Source organism: Hippopotamus amphibius, chromosome 6 (genome assembly GCF_030028045.1).
Source record: "Hippopotamus amphibius kiboko isolate mHipAmp2 chromosome 6, mHipAmp2.hap2, whole genome shotgun sequence".
Classification (NCBI taxonomy): Eukaryota; Metazoa; Chordata; class Mammalia; order Artiodactyla; family Hippopotamidae; genus Hippopotamus; species Hippopotamus amphibius.
In genome coordinates, this window is record NC_080191.1 from 64,879,986 (window position 1) to 64,901,642 (window position 21,657).

The 21,657-nt window shown below is 37.7% G+C and overlaps 1 protein-coding gene across 2 annotated transcripts in view; it reads right to left on the reverse strand.

Annotated features, from left to right (window-relative positions):
* IMPG1 (interphotoreceptor matrix proteoglycan 1) overlaps positions 1-19,277 on the reverse strand; it is a 128,180-nt gene extending 108,903 nt beyond the window's left edge. Inside the window, exon 1 of one of the 2 annotated variants that reach the window (XM_057739728.1) lies at positions 19,052-19,277. In XM_057739728.1, the coding sequence (XP_057595711.1) occupies positions 19,052-19,118 (67 nt within the window). In that variant the 5' untranslated portion in view covers positions 19,119-19,277. The remainder of the gene's footprint in view (positions 1-19,051) is intronic. The other variant, XM_057739729.1, reaches the window with a different exon arrangement.
* Between the last annotated feature and the right edge of the window lie 2,380 nt (positions 19,278-21,657).

The following is a 21,657-nucleotide window of genomic DNA, read 5'->3' on the forward strand; positions in this document are numbered from 1 at the left end:
AACACATAATATAATGAAAGCTGACGTTGGAAAATGGAACCCCAATAATCAGTTCTTTGACTTTGGGATTGTACGTGCTGAGTACTGACATTTGTCGATGGGGGTGGTGAGGGTTGTGATTTTGCAGCAAAACAGAACATTTGAAGAAGGGCTGAGACTTAGCACTGTGGGATGGACTCCCACTGAGCTGGGAGGTTCTCCTGAAAGGCGTGGCAGATGGGAAATATTTAGATGGCGGGAAGGAGGACCCCATATCCACCGGCAAGCATCTCCCAGCAGACTTGGGAAGGTGGTCGATTCGGAAGGTTTAAGTTGGGGATTAAACTACATTTCTTTAGCCGCTCAGTCCTGGAGGACTGAGGTTAAAGGGTAGCTATGACAAATTCGAAAATGTCTGAGTGTACAGAAAGGGAAATTAATGAAACAACCATTGGATTCAAACACTGAATTCCAACATTACGTTATCCTAAAAAAAAGTCAAATCTGGCTGGGGTGGAGAGGCAGCTCTGAAATACTGGGCTTTTGAGCCTTTATTTATTGTGTTAAAATTAGATTGTCTAAGCATTGCCTAAACATGTCCACTAGTTGATGTGAAGGCTAGCCCTTCAGTTCAAAGTACCTTTTCCACTCTAGGTTCTAGGCTGGTGGTCTTGATGTTAACTGGCATCCTAGAAACCATCTCCCTATCACTTCACTGGAGAGTTTATTTTTTTCCTGTACCAAAAGTGGCTTCCAAGTCATAGATTGCTTACAAAGTTTCCATTTCAGGGCTCAACCTTGCCCATGAGGCAGCCTCTTCCTTGGTTGCGTATTCAAGTGAATCCTTACCAGCCTGTATGGACCAATTCTTACCAGACTCTCTCTTCTAGAGGAATATTTTTCTCACCATCTAACCCTGTCAGCTTACAATCTTGGATTACTGTACACATATAGTAATAGTAACAGACATCAGAAAAAGGAGAATGGGGCTTTCGCAGCAGCACTGTTATGAGAGTAACAGCCGCTGGAAAAAGCACTTAGTGAACCCATTATGTTTTCTTAAGGGAAAAGGCTGCGATGTCCTAATAAATGAATTAACAGGAGTGGAGACAAAAGTTACTGGAATTCCTACAGAATAAAAATCTCCATTTGAAGAACAGAACTCCACAAAGTAGATAACACTCCAGGACCAAATCAATAACTGGAAGTCTTCAAAAATAATAATTTAATCTCGGGTATGCTTTCCAGAACTTACCAAAAAAAAAAAAAAAAAAAAAGTAAGCAGTTCTGCCCTTTTTGCAAAAGCTCAGCTTGTCTGTGATCTCTTACACCCCAGTCCTCCCCATCTATTAGTGGAAATGCTCAATTACCCACCTGAATTTTTTTTTCTCCAAAGAGCAAGGGCAGGTAAATGTACATTGTGCTTAACATACCTGAACATGCCTGAAAAATTACGCAGATGTACTGAGCAGCTTTGTGCTGTTCCAGAAAATTGCCTGGATTTTAAGCACACTGTCTTCTGCATGGTCAAGTGGAGATCACAAGAGCTCCTACGTCTTGCTTTCCCATCTATCTTCCTATGTGCAGTTCCCAATGGACTTCCACCATGATAACCCTAATGCAAGAGTGTTGAAGTAAATGATAGAAACAAGGACCATAGAAATTAAGGAAAATTCCAGTGATTTTCTTTAATGAAATGCGAAGCAAACTCTCACGATAGTCAGCATGCAGACTGATTATCAGTGATGCAGGGGGTGGATGCCACACCATTGCCCTCTCTGAAGATTTGGGTACTTGGATGCCACCACAGCCTTCGCTGCCTTCAGTACCGGTGTTGTTCAGCTCCAGCTCTCTCTGCTGAGGGTGAAAGTCAGTGCTCCCTTCTCTCAAAGAATTAGAGCAGTTGCATTAGTTTTCTTCACATTGCAAAAATGGGTTTGGCCATTGCATTTGCTCCATCAGAAGGAAAGGATTAGGATCTTGGATAAACCATTACAAGAAATAAAGGTTGCTATCTTCTATTTTGTATTCTATTATATATTCATATGGATACATCTGCATTGAGCCCCTCTTCCACCTCACTGCACTAAAAAAAGAGCAAGAACCAAATCCATAGGTGAGACGCTGAGAAATTTTGCTGAGGACATATGCGGCTTGGTGAGAGGGCAGGAGCAGAACTGAAGTTGAAGGGAGACGTCGAAAAGGCAAAGGGGAACAACAGGGTCCTACTGTAGAGCACAGGGAACTATATTCAATACCCTGTGATAAACCGTAATAGAAAAGAATATGGAAAAGAATGTATACTTATGTATAACTGAATCACTTTGCTGTACAGCAGAAATTAACACAACATTGCAAATAAACTATACTCCAATAAAAAAAAATTAAATTAAATAAAAAATACCTACCAAGTTAAAAAAGAGTTAATTAGAATTCTGGGCAAGCATTAAAAATAAAGATATGAAAATATATCTTGTTGATCCAATTTTTATAAAATAATTATATATTCATATACATGGAAAAATCTGAAAAGGTCTATAAAAGTGTTAATTACAGATTTAAAAAAAAAGAAAAGAGAAAGGGAGTGGTCTCTTTTGTGCCCCCCAGGGGGCGGTGACCTGTGAGCAGGTGGGGTCGTGAGCTCTTCATGTCTGGTAGGTGTCAGGGAGTGGAGAGGCAGGAGTCCAGCAGGGCAGGGTCCTTCACTGCACCCAGAACAAAAATGGGTGCTCACTCCCCACCCCCTTTGTGGGGACAGAGAGGAGGATGTTGAGAAGGGGAAGGAGCATTCTCAAAAGAGACTGGCCTTTTGTGTCCTCAGAAAGGAAGGCAGCACAACGGAGGCCCTTGTCATGGGGTAGCTTGAAGGGCTCACACCCTGCCTTCCTCTAAGGCAAGGAGTCCTTCACAACAAGTTTCGGCCAAGGCTGGTTCACAGCCACTTGTCAGTTCCAGAGGCGCTGTTCCTGCTATAGTTCTGGACCACGGGATGCCCTTGACTCTCAAGTGCCCTCCGGGTCTACACTAATGTGTCAGAAGTTGTGAGAAACCACAAGACCAACCCTTTGTTTCTTCATGCAGTGCTACATTTACTTGAGCATTTTAGCAGGGAAGTTTAAAATGTGAAGGATTGTAAATGATTTTCACATGAATATATAAACAAAATCAGCAAAATCCTTTCTTCCCCAAATAAGCCAGCCTTGAAAGTTAGAAGAGTAGCATATTTCTATAAGCAGTGATTAAAGTATATTTCTTTGGAAAACAGTGAGTGGCGTTGGTTTAGTGCTGAGGTCAGGTTGAAGTAAACAGGATGTGAAACTGAGGTGAGGACAGTTATGTTGAATTTGCTGGCCAGCCCAGCTAAGGCTTGTTTTCAGGAGTTGACAGAACAAAACAGTACTTTCCCCAGCAGCTGGACATTTTAGTACCCCTCAAATCACCTGGGTAGGCACACACCTTCTCCGTATTCGTGTGGGACCAACCCTGTTAAGCCACTTCTAATCATCTCTTTCTTACATTAACTTCTACTAACCTTTTTCTGCTTCCCAATTTTTAACCAATCGTGTAAACTTTTGGGGGCACCATCCCCATTGGTTTCAGAATGTCGAGTTTAAATAAATACACAGGTTACGAATAAGAGCATCAGAATGGAATTTTACGAGTTAATCTGAGATCTGAGTTGCAATTGTATTGCCTCGAATTACAGCTCATTTTTCTAGCTTGGCTTGACAGTAAGTTTGAATGATATGGAAACCAAAGGGTTTTGCAGGGACAGTACCAGGTTATTCACAAGCTGGAGGCAGATTCTGTCCACCATCTGCTTGGAAGTGGGTGGGGAAGAAAAGATGCAGGGAATCGCAAAGACCTACCAAGAGCCTATGAAAAAATCCCCCATATTAGGAGGAAGCCAACTTCGGAAGGTGGCAGTGCACTGAGGAAATAGCAGGGGACAGGAAAATAGACTTGCTTATGGGACACATTAATGATATGTGCCAGATACCCACTTTCCTCTGGTTCCAGCTGTGCTGGTGTCTTTCTCCCTGTGATTCCTAAGCTGCATGTTTGGGGCATATTTATCTCATTGGATTCTAACCATGTCTGTACTTGTATCAGAATCAGCTCTAATTTACCCCAGCATCTTTGTTTTCTGAATCTTTTTGTTGCTCATGATTCTAATATTGCAAACCATGAAACAGCTACTCTTAAATGTTAGTCCTCTCATGTAAACCTGATCTTGGACTGTATTGCCAGTTCTGAGAAAAGAGAATTGCCTGTATAGCATTCTTGTATATGTTGCCACAGAAGAATGATAATGTAGCTACTCAAGGAGAGCAGAATTGGAAGAGATTAAACAGGTTAAACAGCTATAAATCTCTGTCTCTCTTATGCATAAGTACCTATCACAGTTCTTGCAGAGAAGAAAGATGAACTTCATTTTGAGTACCTGTGAGGCTGAAGTTACAGTAAGATAGCTTTCCTTCTTAAGCCACTTCCTGAACTTGGGCAAATAATTTCTATGTGCTTCAACTTTCTAACCTACAAAGGGTATAATGACAATTCAAACACTGTAGTTTTGGATTAATGTTTGCATGTTATATAGTTGTGTTTTGTTTTGAAGTTTAAATGAGAAAATAGGTGTCACGATTTTGCAGAAGGCCTGGCACATTGTTAGTTTATCGTGATGTCGTACCATTTTATTTTGAGGTTTAGGGCTAGGAACAAGATAGGAATAGGATTGCCTGATTTAGCAAATAAAATATGGGACACTCAGTCAAACTTGAATTTCCAATAAATGACTATGTAATTTTTTTTAGTGTAAGTATGCAATATTTGGGACACATTAAATATAAATGGACAAAATGATTCTGTTAAAAGATAAAGATTGTCAGACTGCATTAAAAAATCCCACTATATACTGTTTTAACAGACATATTTAATTAAAAGATATAGGGAAGCTGAAATTAAAAGGATGGAAAAAAGTTATATTATGTGAACACTAATCAAAGAAAAGTTGGTATAGCTGCATTAATACCAAATGAGGTCAGAGGTCTGCTGGAAAATGGGGTTGGATGAGAAGGCCTGATTTGTAGCACTTGCCAATTTTCATGTATTATAACTCCCCCAAGGCTGATTTCAAGCCACTGAACACAGAGTTAGAAAGATATGCAAGCAATTGTCTCCTGTAAGTCAATGTGAGCCAGTCCCAGCACATCAGTGGACAAAGTTCCTTATTTGGCAGAATGCATTACAAAGATGAAGAGAGTCACATCATAATGATTAAAGTTTAAAAGTCATCAGAAAGATGTAACAAGTTATAATTTTATATGCTTAATAATACAGCCTCAAAATATACAAAGCAAAAGTTAACAGAAAAATAAAGTAAAATCAACATTAATAACAGGTGGATTTTTAAGAAATCTTTTTTGCTAATTGATAGAGATGGTATAAAAAATCAATAAAGATATAGAGGATTGAGAACATAATTAAACTTGACCTAATGGACATATATAGAACAGTATAAAAATATTATGTATTTATATTATATATAAAATATACCTTCTTTTCAAGCTCAGGGAGAACATATACAAATATTGAGTATACATTAAACTATAATGCCATGTTCCCTGACTTCAAACTACACTACTAGGCTACAGTGATCAAGACAGTATGGTACTGGCACAAAAATAGAAATATAGATCAATGGAACAGAATAGAGAGCCCATAGATAAACCCATGCACATATGGACACCTTATCTTTGACAAAGGAGGCAAGACTATACAATGGAAAACACACAGGCTCTTTAATAAGTGGTGTTGGGGAAATTGGACAGCTACGTGTAAAAGAATGAAATTAGAAAACGTCCTAACACCATACATAAAAATAAACTCAAAATGGATTAAAGAGATAAATATAAGGCCAGACACTATAAAACTCTTAGAGGAAAACATAGGCAGAACACTCTATGACATACATCAAAGCAAGATCCTTTTTGACCCACCTCCTAGAATTACAGAAATAAAATTAAGAATAAACAAATGGGACCTCATGAAACTTAAAAGATTTTGCATAGCAAAAGAAACTATAAACAAGACAGGGAGACAGCCCTCAGAATGGGAGATAATACTTGCCAATAAACAACTGACAAAGGATTAATCTCCAAAATATACAAGCAGCTCATGCAGCTTAATACCAAAAAGGCAAGTAACCCAATCCACAAATGGGCGGAAGACCTAAATAGACATTTCTCCAAAGAAGACATGCAGATGGCCAACAAACACATGAAAAGATGCTCAACATCACTCATCATCAGAGAAATGCAAGTCAAAGCCACAATGAGGTATCACCTCACACCAGTCAGAATGGCCGTCATCAAAACATCTAGAAACAATAAATGCTGGGGAGTGTGCAGAGAAAAGGGAACCCTCCTACATTGTTGGTGGGAATGTAAATTGGTACAGCCACTATGGAAAACAGTTTGGAGGTTCCTTAAAAGACTAAAAATAGAACTACCATATGACCCAGAAATCCTACTCCTGGGCATATACCTGGAGAAAACCATAATCCAAAAAAAACATGTACCACAATGTTCATTGCAGCACCATTTACAATAGCCAGGACATGGAAGCAACCTAAATGCCCATGAACAGATGAATGGATAAAGAAGATATGGCACATATATACAATGGAATATTACTCAGCCATAAAAATGAATGAAATTGAGTTATTTGTAGTGAGGTTGATGGACCTAGAGCCTGTCACAGAGAGTGAAGTAAGCCAGAAAGAGAAAAACAAATACATTATGCTAATGCAAATATATGGAATCTAAAAAAATGGTACTGAAGAACCCAGTGACAGGGAAAGAATAAAGATGCAGATGTAGAGAACAGCCTTGAGGACCCATGGGGAGGAGGGAAGTGAAGGGGAAGCTGGGACAACGTGAGAGAGTAGCATTGACATATATACACTACCAAATATAAAATAGATAGCTAGTGGGAAGCTGCTGCATAACACAGGGAGATCAACTCGATGATGGGTGATGCTTTAGAGGGCTGGGATAGGGAGGTGGGAGGGAGTTACGGGAAGGAGGGGATATGGGGATATATGTATAAACACAGCTGATTCACTTTGTTGTACAGCAAAAACTGGCACAACAGTGTAAAGCAATTATATTCCACTAAAGAGCTTAAAAAAAAAGTAAAAAAAAAAACCCAAAAAACTAAAAGTAGAGTTATCATATGATCCAGCAATCCCACTCCTTGGCATACATCTGGAAAAGACAAAAGCTCTAATTTGAACCCCAATGCACATAGCACTACTATTTACAATAGCCAAGAGATGGAAGCAAACTAAATGTCCATCTACAGATGTATGGAAAGGGAAGATGTGGTGTACACACACACACACACACACACATGCACACGCAATGGATATGACTCAGCCATAAAAAAGAATGAAATAATGCCAGTTTCAACAACATGGATGGACCTAGAGATTCCCGTAGTAAGTGAGTAAGTCAGAAAGAGAAAGACAAACACTTTCTCAGTGATATCACTTATATGTGGAATCTGAACTATGACACAAATTAACTCATCTATGAAACAGAAATAGACTCATGGACATAGGTAACAGACTTGCGATTGCCAAGGGGGAGGAGGTTAGGAGTTTGGGATTAGCAGCTGCAAACTATTACGTATAAAATGGACAAACAACAAGGTCCTACTGTATAGTACAGGGAACTATATTCAATATCCTGTGGTAAACCATAATGGAAAATATGAAAAATAATGTATATAGATATGTATAAACTGAATTACTTTGCCGTACAGCAGAAATTAAGACATTGTAAATCAATTATACTTCAATAAAATAAATTTAAAAAACCCCAAAACTATAATGCATGTACATTATGTTCTCAGACCAACAAAGAAGTATGCTAAAAATCATTTTTAAAAAACAACTGGAAAACCCCCACATGTTTGGAAATTGAAAAAAGAATCCTTACAAATAACCCATAAGACAATGAAGAAATCATGCTGGGTATTAGGAATATCTTTATCAAGTGATTAAAATAGTACACAATAAAACTTGTGGGATATAGTTAAATCAGTACTTGGAGGTGAATTTGTCTCATTAAAATGCCTATTTTAAAAAAAGAAAAAAGCTAAATATTAATGAGCTAAGCATCTATCTCAAGAGGTTAACAAAAGAAAACAAAACAAATTCAAAGAAAATACAATGAAAAAAGATGAGTAGAGATTAATAAAATATAAAAGAGAAGATAACATAAAAGAGAAGAAAAAGACATCTAAAAGCCAAAAATTTTCCTTTGAAAATAGGTATAACAGAAACAAAAAACATAAGAAAGAGAAGGCAATGAATTACTGTCAGGATTGAAAAGGACATCACTAAACTTTCTACAGACATGAAAAACTCAACAAGAGGATATGATAATATTTTGTGAATAAATTTGAAATTTTATATGAAATAGGTAAATTCTAGAAATATGCAACTTAATAAAACAAATATAAGAAGAGATAAGAAACCTCATTATTAATACCTTTAAAAAATTGTCAGGGGTCAAATATGTTTCCATAAATATAACTCTCTAGCTTCAGCAGAGAGTTCCATCAAACATTCATGGAAAAAATAACTTAATTTTCATACAAACTCTTACAAAACCTCACAAAGAAAGCATGAGAAAAAAATCATGGTCCAATCTTGCTTATGAATATGAATGTAATTATTTGAAATAAAATATTAGCAATGGAATCTAGCAACGTGTGAAAAAGGCATGACCAAGGTGGACTTATCTTAGGAATGTAGAAAATTGATTAAGATAATTTTTAACATAAATGAATAAAAGAGAAAAACCACTTGGTAATCTCAGTAGATTTTAAAGTACACAGTAGATTTCTATATTTATCCATGATTGAAGCTCTTAGGAATAGAAAGGAACTATTTTTTAAAAAACCTAATATAGGGAATTTTCAAAAACAAAACAAACACAAAATCTAAAACAAGCATCATAGTTAATGGTGAATTATTATGAAAGCTTTCCCTTCAAGATCAGTAACAAGGTAAGAATGCATGCAACCAGCATTTTTCTTTAACATTATACTGGATGGTCTAAAGGGCAGTTAAAAAATATGAAGAAAGAAAAGATACAAGGACTGAAAAGGAAGAATTCAAATTTTCTTTATTCACAAATGATATAATTCTTAAGCAGAAAACTCCAAAGACTTGCTAGTGAGTTTTCAGAGTTAAGATTTTTCAACAAAGCTCTGGGATATAAAACCAATCACTTTTCTACATAGAAAAATGTGATAAGAATGCCATTTACATGATCACAATTGATATCAAGTAACTAGGAATGAGTTCACGATGTTGACTTAAAAAAGAAAGTATGCAACTTTATTGTAAGGTTCTAATAAAAGGAGAGATATTCCATGTGTCTGGATAGAAAGACAACATTATAAGGGTATCAGTTCTCCCCAAACTGCTCTGTGGATTCAACACAACTCCAATCTGACTTCCAAAAAGCATTTGGTGGAAATTGGTGAGGTAATTTTAGATGTATTATGGAAGAGTGGAGGCTCAAGAATAGCTTAGACACTCCTGTAGAAAGAGAAAGCCAGGGAAACATGGTTATAAGATTTCAAGATTTTTATAAATTTGTAATAATTAAAGCAATGAGGTATTGGTTCATAATAAAATGAATAAACCCATGTCCGTGACAGAAGAGGTACCACCGGGCAGAGAGAAAAGAGGAAACTATCCACTGAATGGTGCTAAAACAATTGATTATCCATATTTAAAAAAAAAGAAGTTGTTTTCCTGCTTCACACACACACACACACACACACACACACACAAGAAATTCTAGTGGATTAAATATCGAAAACAAAAGTATACATCTTTTATAAGACAATATAGGAGAATGTTTTTGTCATTTTAAGATAAGGAAGGATTTTTAAGGTAAGACAAAACCCCCCACAAACCATGAAGTTAAAGGCTGATTATTCAACAACATTAAAAATTAAGAATGTGTGTTCATTAAATGCTACCATTAAGAAAATAAGAAGATAAAGCTACAAACCGGGAGAAGGTATTTGAAGGGTAAGATAATTGCAGAAGGCTTGACATCCACAACTTCAAAAGAACTGCTCTAAATCTATAAGAAAAGACATACATCCCATTTTCTAGACGAGGAAGCACAAAAGACCACAAATAATCAGAGAAATGCAAATTAAGATCACAGTGAGATACTATTTCACCCCCAATGCAGACTGAGAAAAACTAAAAAGTTAAGCAATACTGAGTGTGGGTGAGGATTTGGAACCAAAGGAATTCTCACTCAAAATGGCACAAACACTTAGGGAGACAGTTTGGTGTCACCTGATACAACCGAAAACATGCATTTTTCATGAGGCAATGATTTCACTCCTACTCAGGAGAGAGAAAGAGAGAGAGAGTGGAGAGAGAGGGAGAGAGACCTAGACTCTGGAAAGATTCCTGCCTGGCATGAGTACCAGGGGACAATTGGGAATGTCTATATCAGTCTTCTCTGTAATGCAAAGTCCATCAACAGAAGGCTGACTACATGGTGTATACACACCAAGCATCAGTAAGTCTCAGACACCTCTCAAGCATCATCTCAGGCCCTCTTAGCCTCATCTGTCTCTCAGACCAGCTCTTCACAAGCTCTGACCCACTACGGGAGACACAAGCCCACAGATCCTTGCCTCCTGGCTGTATTGTGGTGTCTGTTTCTCCTGCCCCAGGATTTTCTGTTGCTGCTGAGGTGTAAGAGACACTAAGACCCATCCGCGGTCCAGGGATGGGCGCACTGGAAGCGCAGGGAGGTTAACAGCCTTTGAGGTGAACCTCTGAGGAGATCTCTTATGAATTTTTCCCCATTCATCCCCAGGCTCCCAACCTCACAAGCAATCGGGAGACCCTGGAGTCCCTAAAGATGGTCCCTTGAGATCAGCAACTGGTTGCACTTGACCCCAAGTGCTGGCCAGTTTGGTGAGGCACCTTTATGTTGGTTCTCCCTCTCTCACTGCTTTACCCCTCATTTTCTTCTCCTCCTAGTTCCCTGCAAATGCACTTTCTAATGAAGAGCAGCAGGTAAGCTCTTGCCTCCGGGTCTGCTATATGCAACAATGTGGATGACTCAAAAATATAATGTTGAACCAAAGAACTAAGTCATAGGAGAAGATGTGCAATGTGAGATTACTTATATAAATACCGCCAACAGACAAAAGGAAGAAATGTATTATTTTGAGAAAACATCTGTTGGTGGAAATACTAATGTCAAGCAATGACGTGATTGACACAAGATTCATGACAGTAAAGGGGAAGAGGTCCTGGCAGAGCAGACAGGGGGCTTATAAGATACTATTAATGTTTTATTATTTAATCTGGCAAGCAAGCATTTTATTGTTATTCTCTAAATGCCACAGATATGTTTTGTACACTCTTGATGTATATATTTCCCCAGTAAGGAGCTCTGCAGAAAGCAAAGCGTCTAGCCCTGGCAGGGACTCATGCAGGCTCTATGAGCAAGGCTGGAAAGGAAGGTGGGGGCAGATTATAAGGACCCTCAAATGAAGTGATTGAACCTAATTCTGAAGGCGTTGGGGAGACTTTGGAAGTTCTTCTCTTTCCTTATCTTTTTGTTTCTTCAAGCAGGGGAATGTGGTGTACCATGGATAACAAAGCTAGTTGAAGCTTGAGAAATACAGGGATATTTCTGAGATAGTGTTGACAGGGTTTGCCACCTACTAGCTAGTGCTCATGCATTTAGGAAATGGAGATGTCAGAGGTCAGGACCTGACAGGAGACTATTGTACGTGGTCCCATAGCAACGGGGGTGAAAGGTGAAGCTGGGTTAAAGAAGCATCTGTGCACTAAAAGTGATGATGCAGTGGTTGCTGGACCAGGCTCACGTTGGCACCTTGACCTGGAGAGTCAACTGTGCACATCCCTGTTAGAAGATGTCACATTGGTAGTCTGCAATTGGCCATGGTAGGAGTCTTTCTTTACACTACGGATATCGGCAAACATTGTGAATGTGGATTTTCACCCCTTGAAAAGATAGTTGCTAAATGCTTATCAGGACACCATTTGAATGGATTTGGTGACAAACTGGATGTGAAAAAGAGGAAGATGTCTTAGATGATACCAAGATTCCTGACTTTAGAGATAGAAGATGACAGCACAAAATGAGACCAAATGCCGGGAGCAGAGTGCCAGAAAGGGGGTGCTGATGGCATTACAGAGAACATGATGGACATGGTCCCACCTACATAAAGCATTTAGTTGGTTTGTAACAGTGTGTATTTGAACACTTTGCAGATTTTTCAGAATACATATTCCTATAACCTATCTATGCCTGAATATATCTGATACTGTTTTATGTGAAATGGTTAAAAAAAAAGAAACAACATAAGGAAGGAAAGATTATACAAATCATTCTATCAATCTTATTAAATGAGACTACTCCTTCCAAACCGGAAATATATTTATGATATGACATTTACTAAAAAAAAGTGAGAATAAAACAAATTCTTTGGTGGCCCATACCATAATAACCCACTTTTCATATTTTTCCAGAAGGACAGTAAATCCTGCTTCTCAAACCTGGCTGCACAGAAGGATCACCTGTGTAGCTTTAACAATGATTCCAGCTTGTTCGTATTGTCGTTTTGTTAATTGTTTTGGACTTGTTTTTGTAGGTCTTTTTTCATCCTGTCTTCTTTTGTTCTTTTGTGATTTGGTGACTATTTTTAGTGCTATGTTTGGACTTCTTTTTCTTTTGTGTGTGTGTATATCTATTACAGATTTTGGTTTGTGGTTTTTGTATAGCAGTCTATATATATGTGGTTATTTTGAGCTGCTGATCTCTTAATTTTAAAAGCATTTAAAAAATCCTGCATTCATACTCCCCTTACCATCACTGTTTTTGGTATCATATTTTACATCTACTCATATTTTACACCCACTTGTTTTGTGTGTCCCTTAACTGCTTGTTGGGGATATAGGTGATTTTACTATCAATACTTTTTGTCTTTTAGCTTCCCTACTTACTAGCTTGGATTCCACCCCAGACAACTTAAATCAGAATCTTTAGTGCTGGAGCCCCAGCACTGGTGTTTTTACCAATGTTGAGAAATGTGTCATGAAAGTCATGGGGCCAGGAAACTGAAGTCAATGGAAAAGGTGATGGGCGGAGGAAGGCCTTGGAATTGGCTGTAAATGGAGTTAATGTCATAGGTGCATAGAAACAACATTAGCAAAGATGTGAAATCTTTTTATTCTGTCTGCAACAAGAGAGAATGAGGAGAGTTTGGATGGATGCAGAGAAACTTTGAAGTGAGAGGAAGAGATGTCAAATGAAATCAAATGCCTTCAGTCTTAGTACCTAGGACTAGTAATAGCAATGGTGATGGCTGTCACTGTCATGGTAGGAGTTAGCATTTATTGAGCATTTTTGCACTAGACATCTCACTAAGAGCTTCATAAACATTATTTCACTTGTCTGCCCTGTGAGGCAGACACTGCTATTATTATTCCCACTTTATAGACGGGAAACCATAAGATGGAGAGACGTATGGGACTCAGTGATTTGCCAAGGTCACACAGCTAATAAGTCTTTGTGTAACTGAGTGCTGGGTTGAATGCAGTGTGGGGCAAATCTTAACACCTTTGGTCAACTGTGGGGTCATGTGAGTGAGGGAGAATCAGGCTACAGGTTCAAAGAGAAAGGGAAGCTTTGGAAGTCAGGCTGGGGCTAGGTCAGGAAGTAGAGATGAGTTTGTAGAAGAGTGTGGAGGGCCCGATTAAGGTTTTGGTGCATGAATTTGTTTATAAAAGCACTCTGTTTCTTTGGTCTTCTCTAATGACACTAGTTAGCTCAGAAATGAGTGGAAAAGTGAAAGCTCAAGTTACCCAAAGTGGGAATAACCAAGTGAGTGGGGCAGAAGGTCCAGGACTGAGGTGTTTGTTGCACTAAGCAAGAAGCCTGTTGAGAGAGGTCCAGGAGCGGACCCCAGGGCGTAGGATTAACGTGTAGGACCCCGAGGCCTGGATGGGCTGAAGAACTGGAGAAACTGGGAGAGGCTGAGGGGCTGAGGGGCTGGGGTGTTTTGGTGATAGTGAAAATCAGATTCCATATAGGGAGGGAGGAGAAATTGTTAGAAAGAGGTGTTTCAGAACTGTGTATCTCGAGTCTGGAAATATTATAAACCTGGAGGTGAAATTTCAGCTTTTTGATAGAGGGGTATTTTTTGTTCAGAAGAAGCTTTCCTGCTGTATCTAATCACACCTATTAGGCCAGGCACTGCCTTTAGATACATACCACAATCTGAAATAAGCCACTCACTGCTAAACTTTGGCCTTAATGTGGGCATTTAAAATGACACGATTTTAGAGTGAATAAACAACTCTACTTCTTTGAAGCGTTCAAAGTGTCACACTCCTTTCTTAATGAGTAACAGGACTCTTAAAATTGGTGCTTCCATTTTTAGGGAAGAGCTGAAGGATGTGGCCTGAGGTTAGTCAGGCAAAGAAACATTAGAGCCAGCCCAGAGCCTGCCAGCATCTGGTGCTGCTAGCAGAGGAAAGTTGGCTTTTGAATGACTAGTAAAAACCATATTAATTACACTCATATTGTTTTGAACTGATTCATAGACTAAGTAGAAGTAAGATAGGACTGGATACAGCTCAAATCCCAGGTTTGGTTCTAATCTTCCCACCTCAAATGATTTCAGGAACATTACTTAGCATTTTCTGCCTTCGGTTCCTGACCAGAAATGAGCACTTTGTCTACCAACCACTGAAATTTTAAGAAATAAGATCAATTAAAATTTGTTTGAGCTTTTATAAGAAAAATACAATTTTAAACCAAAGAATTGTTAACATGGTTACTTATCTACAAAGTATTTTGATCAAGTCTGAATTGAGTACCGTTGTTTAGTAATAGTGCCCTCGGGTTTCATAGTTGGGCTTGATTAAATGTAACTTCTGTTTGTTCATAAACACAGCAGGAGCCTTATGACAGACATATTAGCCCTACGTATGTTTCTTTTTTTTCAGTATGAAGTTCAAGTAGTTCAGAAATGGAAATTTTCATTTATTTCGCGGTTTTGACTTTTCTCTACAAAATTTCTTTTGGTTTAGTTTCCTTTAACCCTTTTCCTGGGGGAGCAATTATGAAAATAGATGCAGGCCATGGTGGGTGAGGAGACTAAAGATGGCTGGATGGAGAAATTCAAGTTGGAATGAAAGAAGATGCCTTTACAAAGGCACACAGAAGGACACTGTTTTCTCAAAAATGACTGAATGTAAACGGGAGAATATTTATCTACTGAATACAACCATATGCTTAGAGGTATTTATCACTATTCTGTAGCTCTTTCACATTCTTCCCACATTCATTGTGGCCAGAAGAGAGGAGCAGCAGTTGGGAGTACCTTCTCAATAAATAATCATAGCGCTGCACGCTGTAGTTCAGACTTGACAGTGGCATTTCCATATGTGAATTCTCATTACCACGGCTCTGCCGACCAATCACATCAACTCGCTGTTGGATAAGCTTCCGCGTGCAGCTTGCCTTGGACCCAGAGCAAAAAGTACACCCCCTCCCTTACTAAAATGGTTCCATCTGACTTGGTCCTCTTGATTTGTGAGGCTAAGATCCCAGTGACACTGTCTTTCACTTTCAGACAGGGAGTTCAGACCCAGTGGTTGCTGAAAACCAGACTTTTGTGATCATTTCCAAATATCTACCAAATTATGATACAAACCTAGAGACTATTGTAAAAAACAAACTGGTTTTTTTTTTTTTTTGGTTTGCCTCAAATGGATTATTTTAAAACAGCATAAGATCTGTGAACATGACTGAGGTACCAAAGGTAAACAGAATCTGAATCTGAAGACAGGATTAGCATGTAGATACGGTTGATATTTAAGGTGGCGGCTGACTCTTGATTGACGGAAATGGCCAAGAGAGCAGTAGGTCATGTCCATGCTGCCTAATTAGCTCACACACGTAGCAGTTCTTTAGTGTGATCAGCAAAATAAGCCTGGAGGGGGCACAAGGCAGTAATTGCTTTTGCTTTTTAAAGCATATATTCTAATAAATGGTCTGAGGAGTGCTGCCATGGTTTGTTCAATTGGACACAAAGTGTCTTCAATTTACACGACTTCGTTTTAAGGATATCTTTTCAGGTATAATTGAACAAAGAAAAATCTGCCTTCAACCTTTTGAATTCTGCTGTTCTGAGATTGTAGCAGAGATGAAAAAATATAGGAGCTGCAAAGTTAATGTGACTCATGGGCAGCTATCTCAGGTATATGAACGAAGCTTTTTTCCCTGTTCATGGAGCCACAATGAGGGAAAATGCCTTCCTGGGTAATTGTATGAAATGAGAACATATCCCAGTAGTAAAGAATTAGCAAGAACTGGAATGTCTTCAAATGCAAATTTCCTGACATTTCACAGTTACTAGAATAAATTACCCTACCTTGGTGAACTAATAATAATTAGTTAAAGGTTTCATTTGGTGTAACCAAATATAATGCAAAAAACACATACTCTGATAAACACTATTTTCATTAGAGGACTTGCTAACGGTGGGTTTTCTCTCCTCTCTTTCTCCCACACATGAGAGTGTCACAAGTAATTAGACAAAATTATTTATGTGGAATAGAAAGGTAAGCAAATAAAGCAGTGCTGTACCCATCAGATGTAACTGGCATCCCCATTATGAAAACTGAAGAGAGACGCCTTGGTATCTTGATGAAGTAATTGTTCTTTGAAACTATAGAACTGTCTTTTGTTGCACTAAACAATTTTGTTTAATGAATGTTTTGAAATCAAAGCCATGTCATTTTTATGTATCAATGGAGAAACTACATTTGAAATCTGCAAAACAAAGGAAATCTTTTGAAATATTAGCATGTCTCTGAATCTCTTAATATTCTGTGTTGGGTACATAGCAAACACTCCACTTATGGAATCAAATTGGGAAAAATTACCTTCAGGCGTAGGAAACCTTTTGAGAAGAAATTTGGCAGTGTGAATCAAATACCATGAAACTGTTTACATTGTTTTGACCCAACAATTTTACTTTAGTGAATTTATGCTAGGAATCTTATATACTGAGGGAGGCTTATGCACAAAGATATGCATTGCAATGTTATTCATAATAACAAAACAATTAGAAACAATTCTTCCTCTTTTGTTGAGTATTTAGGTAAAGCAAATCATGATATATCAACTGTAAGGAATATTATGTAGCCAATAAAATGGTGCTTGTCAAAACAAGACAGCCATGTAGACTGTTCACCTGATGCAAAAGAGGTGCAAAAAGCCTCATATCAAATTGTGTGTGCAGTAGAACTGCAATCATGTAAAAATTAAATAAGCATAGAAAAAAGACTGAGGAAACACATGAGGGTGCCAGCATAGATTGTGTTTGGTTAGGTGTGCTATGGGTAATTTTCCATATCTTTTGATTTTTCAAATAATCTAAAACTTTTTCAAAAGAAATTCTTGACTTTAAATACCCAACTGTTTTACTCAACAGGTAGTTGAGTTGAACTCTTCTCTCTCCCCAAACGTTTTCTATGTAAATACACTCATAATGGTTAATTAGTAACAAATGGGAAAACAGTCTGGCTAGAGTACAGAAACCCTAATTAATGTAGACCTCACTTATTGAAGATTAGCAGAAATTCACAGATCTGAGAAGCTTATGGAATAAAAAGCCCCAAACAAGTAACCATATAAAGATTTTTTTATTATGCATTTATAATACTTTATAGGTATATAACAAAGTGTGGTTTTTTGGGGGGTTTCTTTTATTTAACTTTCTGTATGTAATTATGCTGTTTGTAATTGTGATAGGGGATATATAATATATGAAAATAGAAAAGAAAGCTAGTCAACAAACGAAACCTAAGCTGATTTGACTGGTCAAGTTTCTGAAACTGACAAACTGGTTTGCTTCAGCAGATTAAGCTCAGAATATAATGGAATCCCATCATTTGTTTCTAATTAAAATGTTTTTATAAATTTAAACATTTATATACAATTGACAATTGAAAGTCAAGGAAAGTAAACTTTTTCTCCATCCATTATCATTTATAGGTAGCAAAACATACAGGGAATTTTAATATAATCTTTTCCAGAAATTTTCTTCTCCCTCCAAATACAACCACTAAAACATTACATATAAAATAACTGATGGAATCAATTATTTTGTGACACAACAAATGCAACCAATTATGTGTTTTACTTTTCTACAGGCATTTTAAAATCAATGCTTCAATTAAAAGGTTGACTGTCCAAAGCTACATCATCCTTAAGGAAGAGCCAAACATTACTGATTTCAAATGTCTTAAAAAGATTGAGTATGTGATAATGATCAGGCTTATACTTAAAAAGTGAAGCTTTCTTCAACAGGTTATATTTTAGTACATTATTTTTCTTAATATGCCTATTTTGTGGCTTGCTTTAATTTTAGATTCAGTTGAAGGTTTGCTGTAAGAACTTGCAGTGCCTAGTTCTTTTATGCCTACAGCTTCACAAACAACCAAGTTTCTGCATTGGTCCTCATCATGGACTCTGAAGATGAAGCACAGTTGCTATTTTCTAAGGAAAGTAACTCATGATTTAATTATGAGAGGGTGAGGAATACATTTTTTGTTTGATCATAAATGACAAAGTATTAATTTCATTTTTTCATGGACCTACTCATGTTATTGACATTAATGATATGAGTTTGTATTCAATGTTTTATAAGAGTAAATAGGATGCATTCATCTCTCCTATTTTGTTGTGATGAATCGCTCTTAAGATGATGTAGTAAATATTCAATCAAGTGAAAACATTTTCTGACAATCATTCAATCAATCAATCCATCCATCCATCAATATTTATTCAGGGCCTACCATATATGGGCCCTCTGAGATACAGTGGTGACTTTCTTGATTTTGAATGTTTACCTCTGTAAATAGATTTTATGTAAAAGCAATGAAAAAATAAATATTTAAATAACTTACCTTTGATTCCTTGAACTTGGAGAAAAATCCAAAGAACAAAAATAGCCCTTCTAGTTTCCAAATACATTCTGGCTTTTGTGCATTGGTATTTCTGGAAACAATCACAAAACAGCCCCAAGTCTTATTAAAAAAGTAAAATGGCAGAAATATGAAAAATAGTGAAATATTGATATTAGCTGAGTGAGGATAACCTTCTTGGTTTACCCTTATGAGGGTGCTAATTTATGAAGAACATGAGGCAGTGCCTGCTTCTGAAATAATCTCCTTATCTTCCCCTCAGGTGTAATCTCTGCTTAAGGACCAGCTGGAGGAACCTTTATCTCATTAACCTTCTGGAAGAGCATCTGTCAGCCCAGCTCTGGGACCCTGAATGCCATTATAAACAAGTGTCTACAGACAGAAAGAAGGCTTTTTTCCTTAGTTATTCACCTGTTACAGGAACATAGAGAACCAGGGGAAGTCCTGCCAAATGCAGGAGAAGGCTGACAGTTAGGGTCAAATGTTTTCCAAAATGACATGCGCAAGGAACAGCCATTGAAAGAGCTTAATTGCTGCCCCTGGAAATATGTGATTATTCTATATGTTTGTCTCCAGAGGTAGCAACGCTGTCTCCATTCTCAGAGACATGTACTGCTTTGTAAATCACTTCCTTTCTGCCACTACACACAGATGACCTTTATTGGTCTAAGTCCGGTTTAAACTTTCAAAATTTGTTATTCATGCACAGAGCGTGTAGAGTCAAATAGTTCCACAACGTTTGTGAAAGGTAATGGTGCCATACCTCCCTCTGTTCAAAGGCAACCACTTATAATTCTTTAAGTGAATTCTCCTAGTAGACTCATTTGCACCTCTAAATAGTGTGCTTCTATTACTAATTTTTTGTTTTGCACTTTGGGGCATTATCAAATAATGAAGATTGAAAATGCCTTCTCCCCTACTCCCCAAACCTTCCCCCACCCTCATAAACATGTAGTAGTCCCATCCTTCCATCTGCCTCATTTTTATTGTATTTTCAGTTTATTGAAAATTCAATCATATTATTGTGACTGTATACATGCTACATATAGCTGAGCCTGGAATATACTGTAATTACTAACATGTATTGAACTCTTATGTTGTGATACACACTGTTCTAGAGATTTCTGTAGATTATCCATATATTCCTCAGTACACCATTATGAGATAAGTATTGCCTCTGTTTTATATTTGAGGAAACCAAGGTATATGTGGCAAAGCCAGGATTTGAACCCACGAATGTGGTTCAGGAGCCTATGCTCTTAACCATTACCCTCTGATGACTTTTACAATTGTCTCATTTTCCCCCTAAGTTTCCTACATACAAAACAATCAATTAATCCCAAATGTTACCCCGATATGTAAATTTCCTCCTCATATGGTCAAACACTTCAGGTTGTCCATGTTTCCCAGAGCTTTCTAACCTCCTCCAGGCTGTGGTGTTCCATTTCTGGTTATTGTTCACAGCAGTAATCTGGGGATCTCCTTTCACAATCATCCTGGGGGTTCCTTCACCTCTCTCGTGTTGGATCTCGTGTTTTCTGAACCCCAGGTTGCCTTCCTTCTTAACCTAATCTCTTGTTTTAGCAAAGCACATGCTCCAGTAGATTGTTGAAGGGAAGTTCACAGTGGATAAATCTGAGATCTTATATGTTTGAACATGACTTCCATCTCCCTCATACTTGATTGATAGTTTGGCCAGTGCTATAGGCTAAATATTTGTGTCATCCCCAAATTCATATGTTGAAAACTAACCCCAATGTGATGGTATTTGGAAGTGGGACCTTTGGGAGATGATTGGGTCATGAAGGTGAAGCCCTCATGAATGGGATTAGTGCCCTTATAAAAGAGACCCCAGATAGCCCCTTTGCTCCTTCCGCTATGTGAGGATACAGCAGCAAGGCTGCTCTCTATGCACCAGGAATATTCCTACCCCTTGACCTTGGTCTTCCCAGGGTCCAGAACTGTCAAAAATAAATTTCTGTTGTTTATAAGACACTCAGTCTATAGCAGTCTGTTATAGCACCCTGAAAGAACTAAGACAACTGGATATAGAATTGGAAATAGCATCTGCTTAGAGTATTGAAGACATCAATTAATCCATCATCTTCTAGCTTCCTGTGCTACTAAAATGTGAAGTCCAAATTGTTCTTGATTCTTTGTATAGGAGCTTTTCCTCTCCAGAAACTTCTAGACTCTTTTCTTTGTCTCCAATGTTCTGATATTTCATGGTAATCTGTCTGGTTGTGGGTCTATTTTAATCTTTTGAATTAGAGGACCTTTAATTTAGGTGTTCACATCCTTTAGTTATTGAAAACCTCTTTTGGGTATCTGATTTCCATGTTTTGTTTTCTGTATACTTTCTTTCTGGTATCCATATTATTTGCATGGTTGCATTCTTGAACTGGTTCTTTAACTTTTAAAATTCATGTTTTCTTCTATATTCCTCTTTCTCTTTATTTTATTTTATTTTTTTTATTTTTTATTTTTTTTATTTTTTTGGGGGTACACCAGGTTCAATCATCTGTTTTTATACACATATCCCCATATTCCCTCCCTTCCTTGACTCCCCCCTCCTCGAGTCCCCCCCC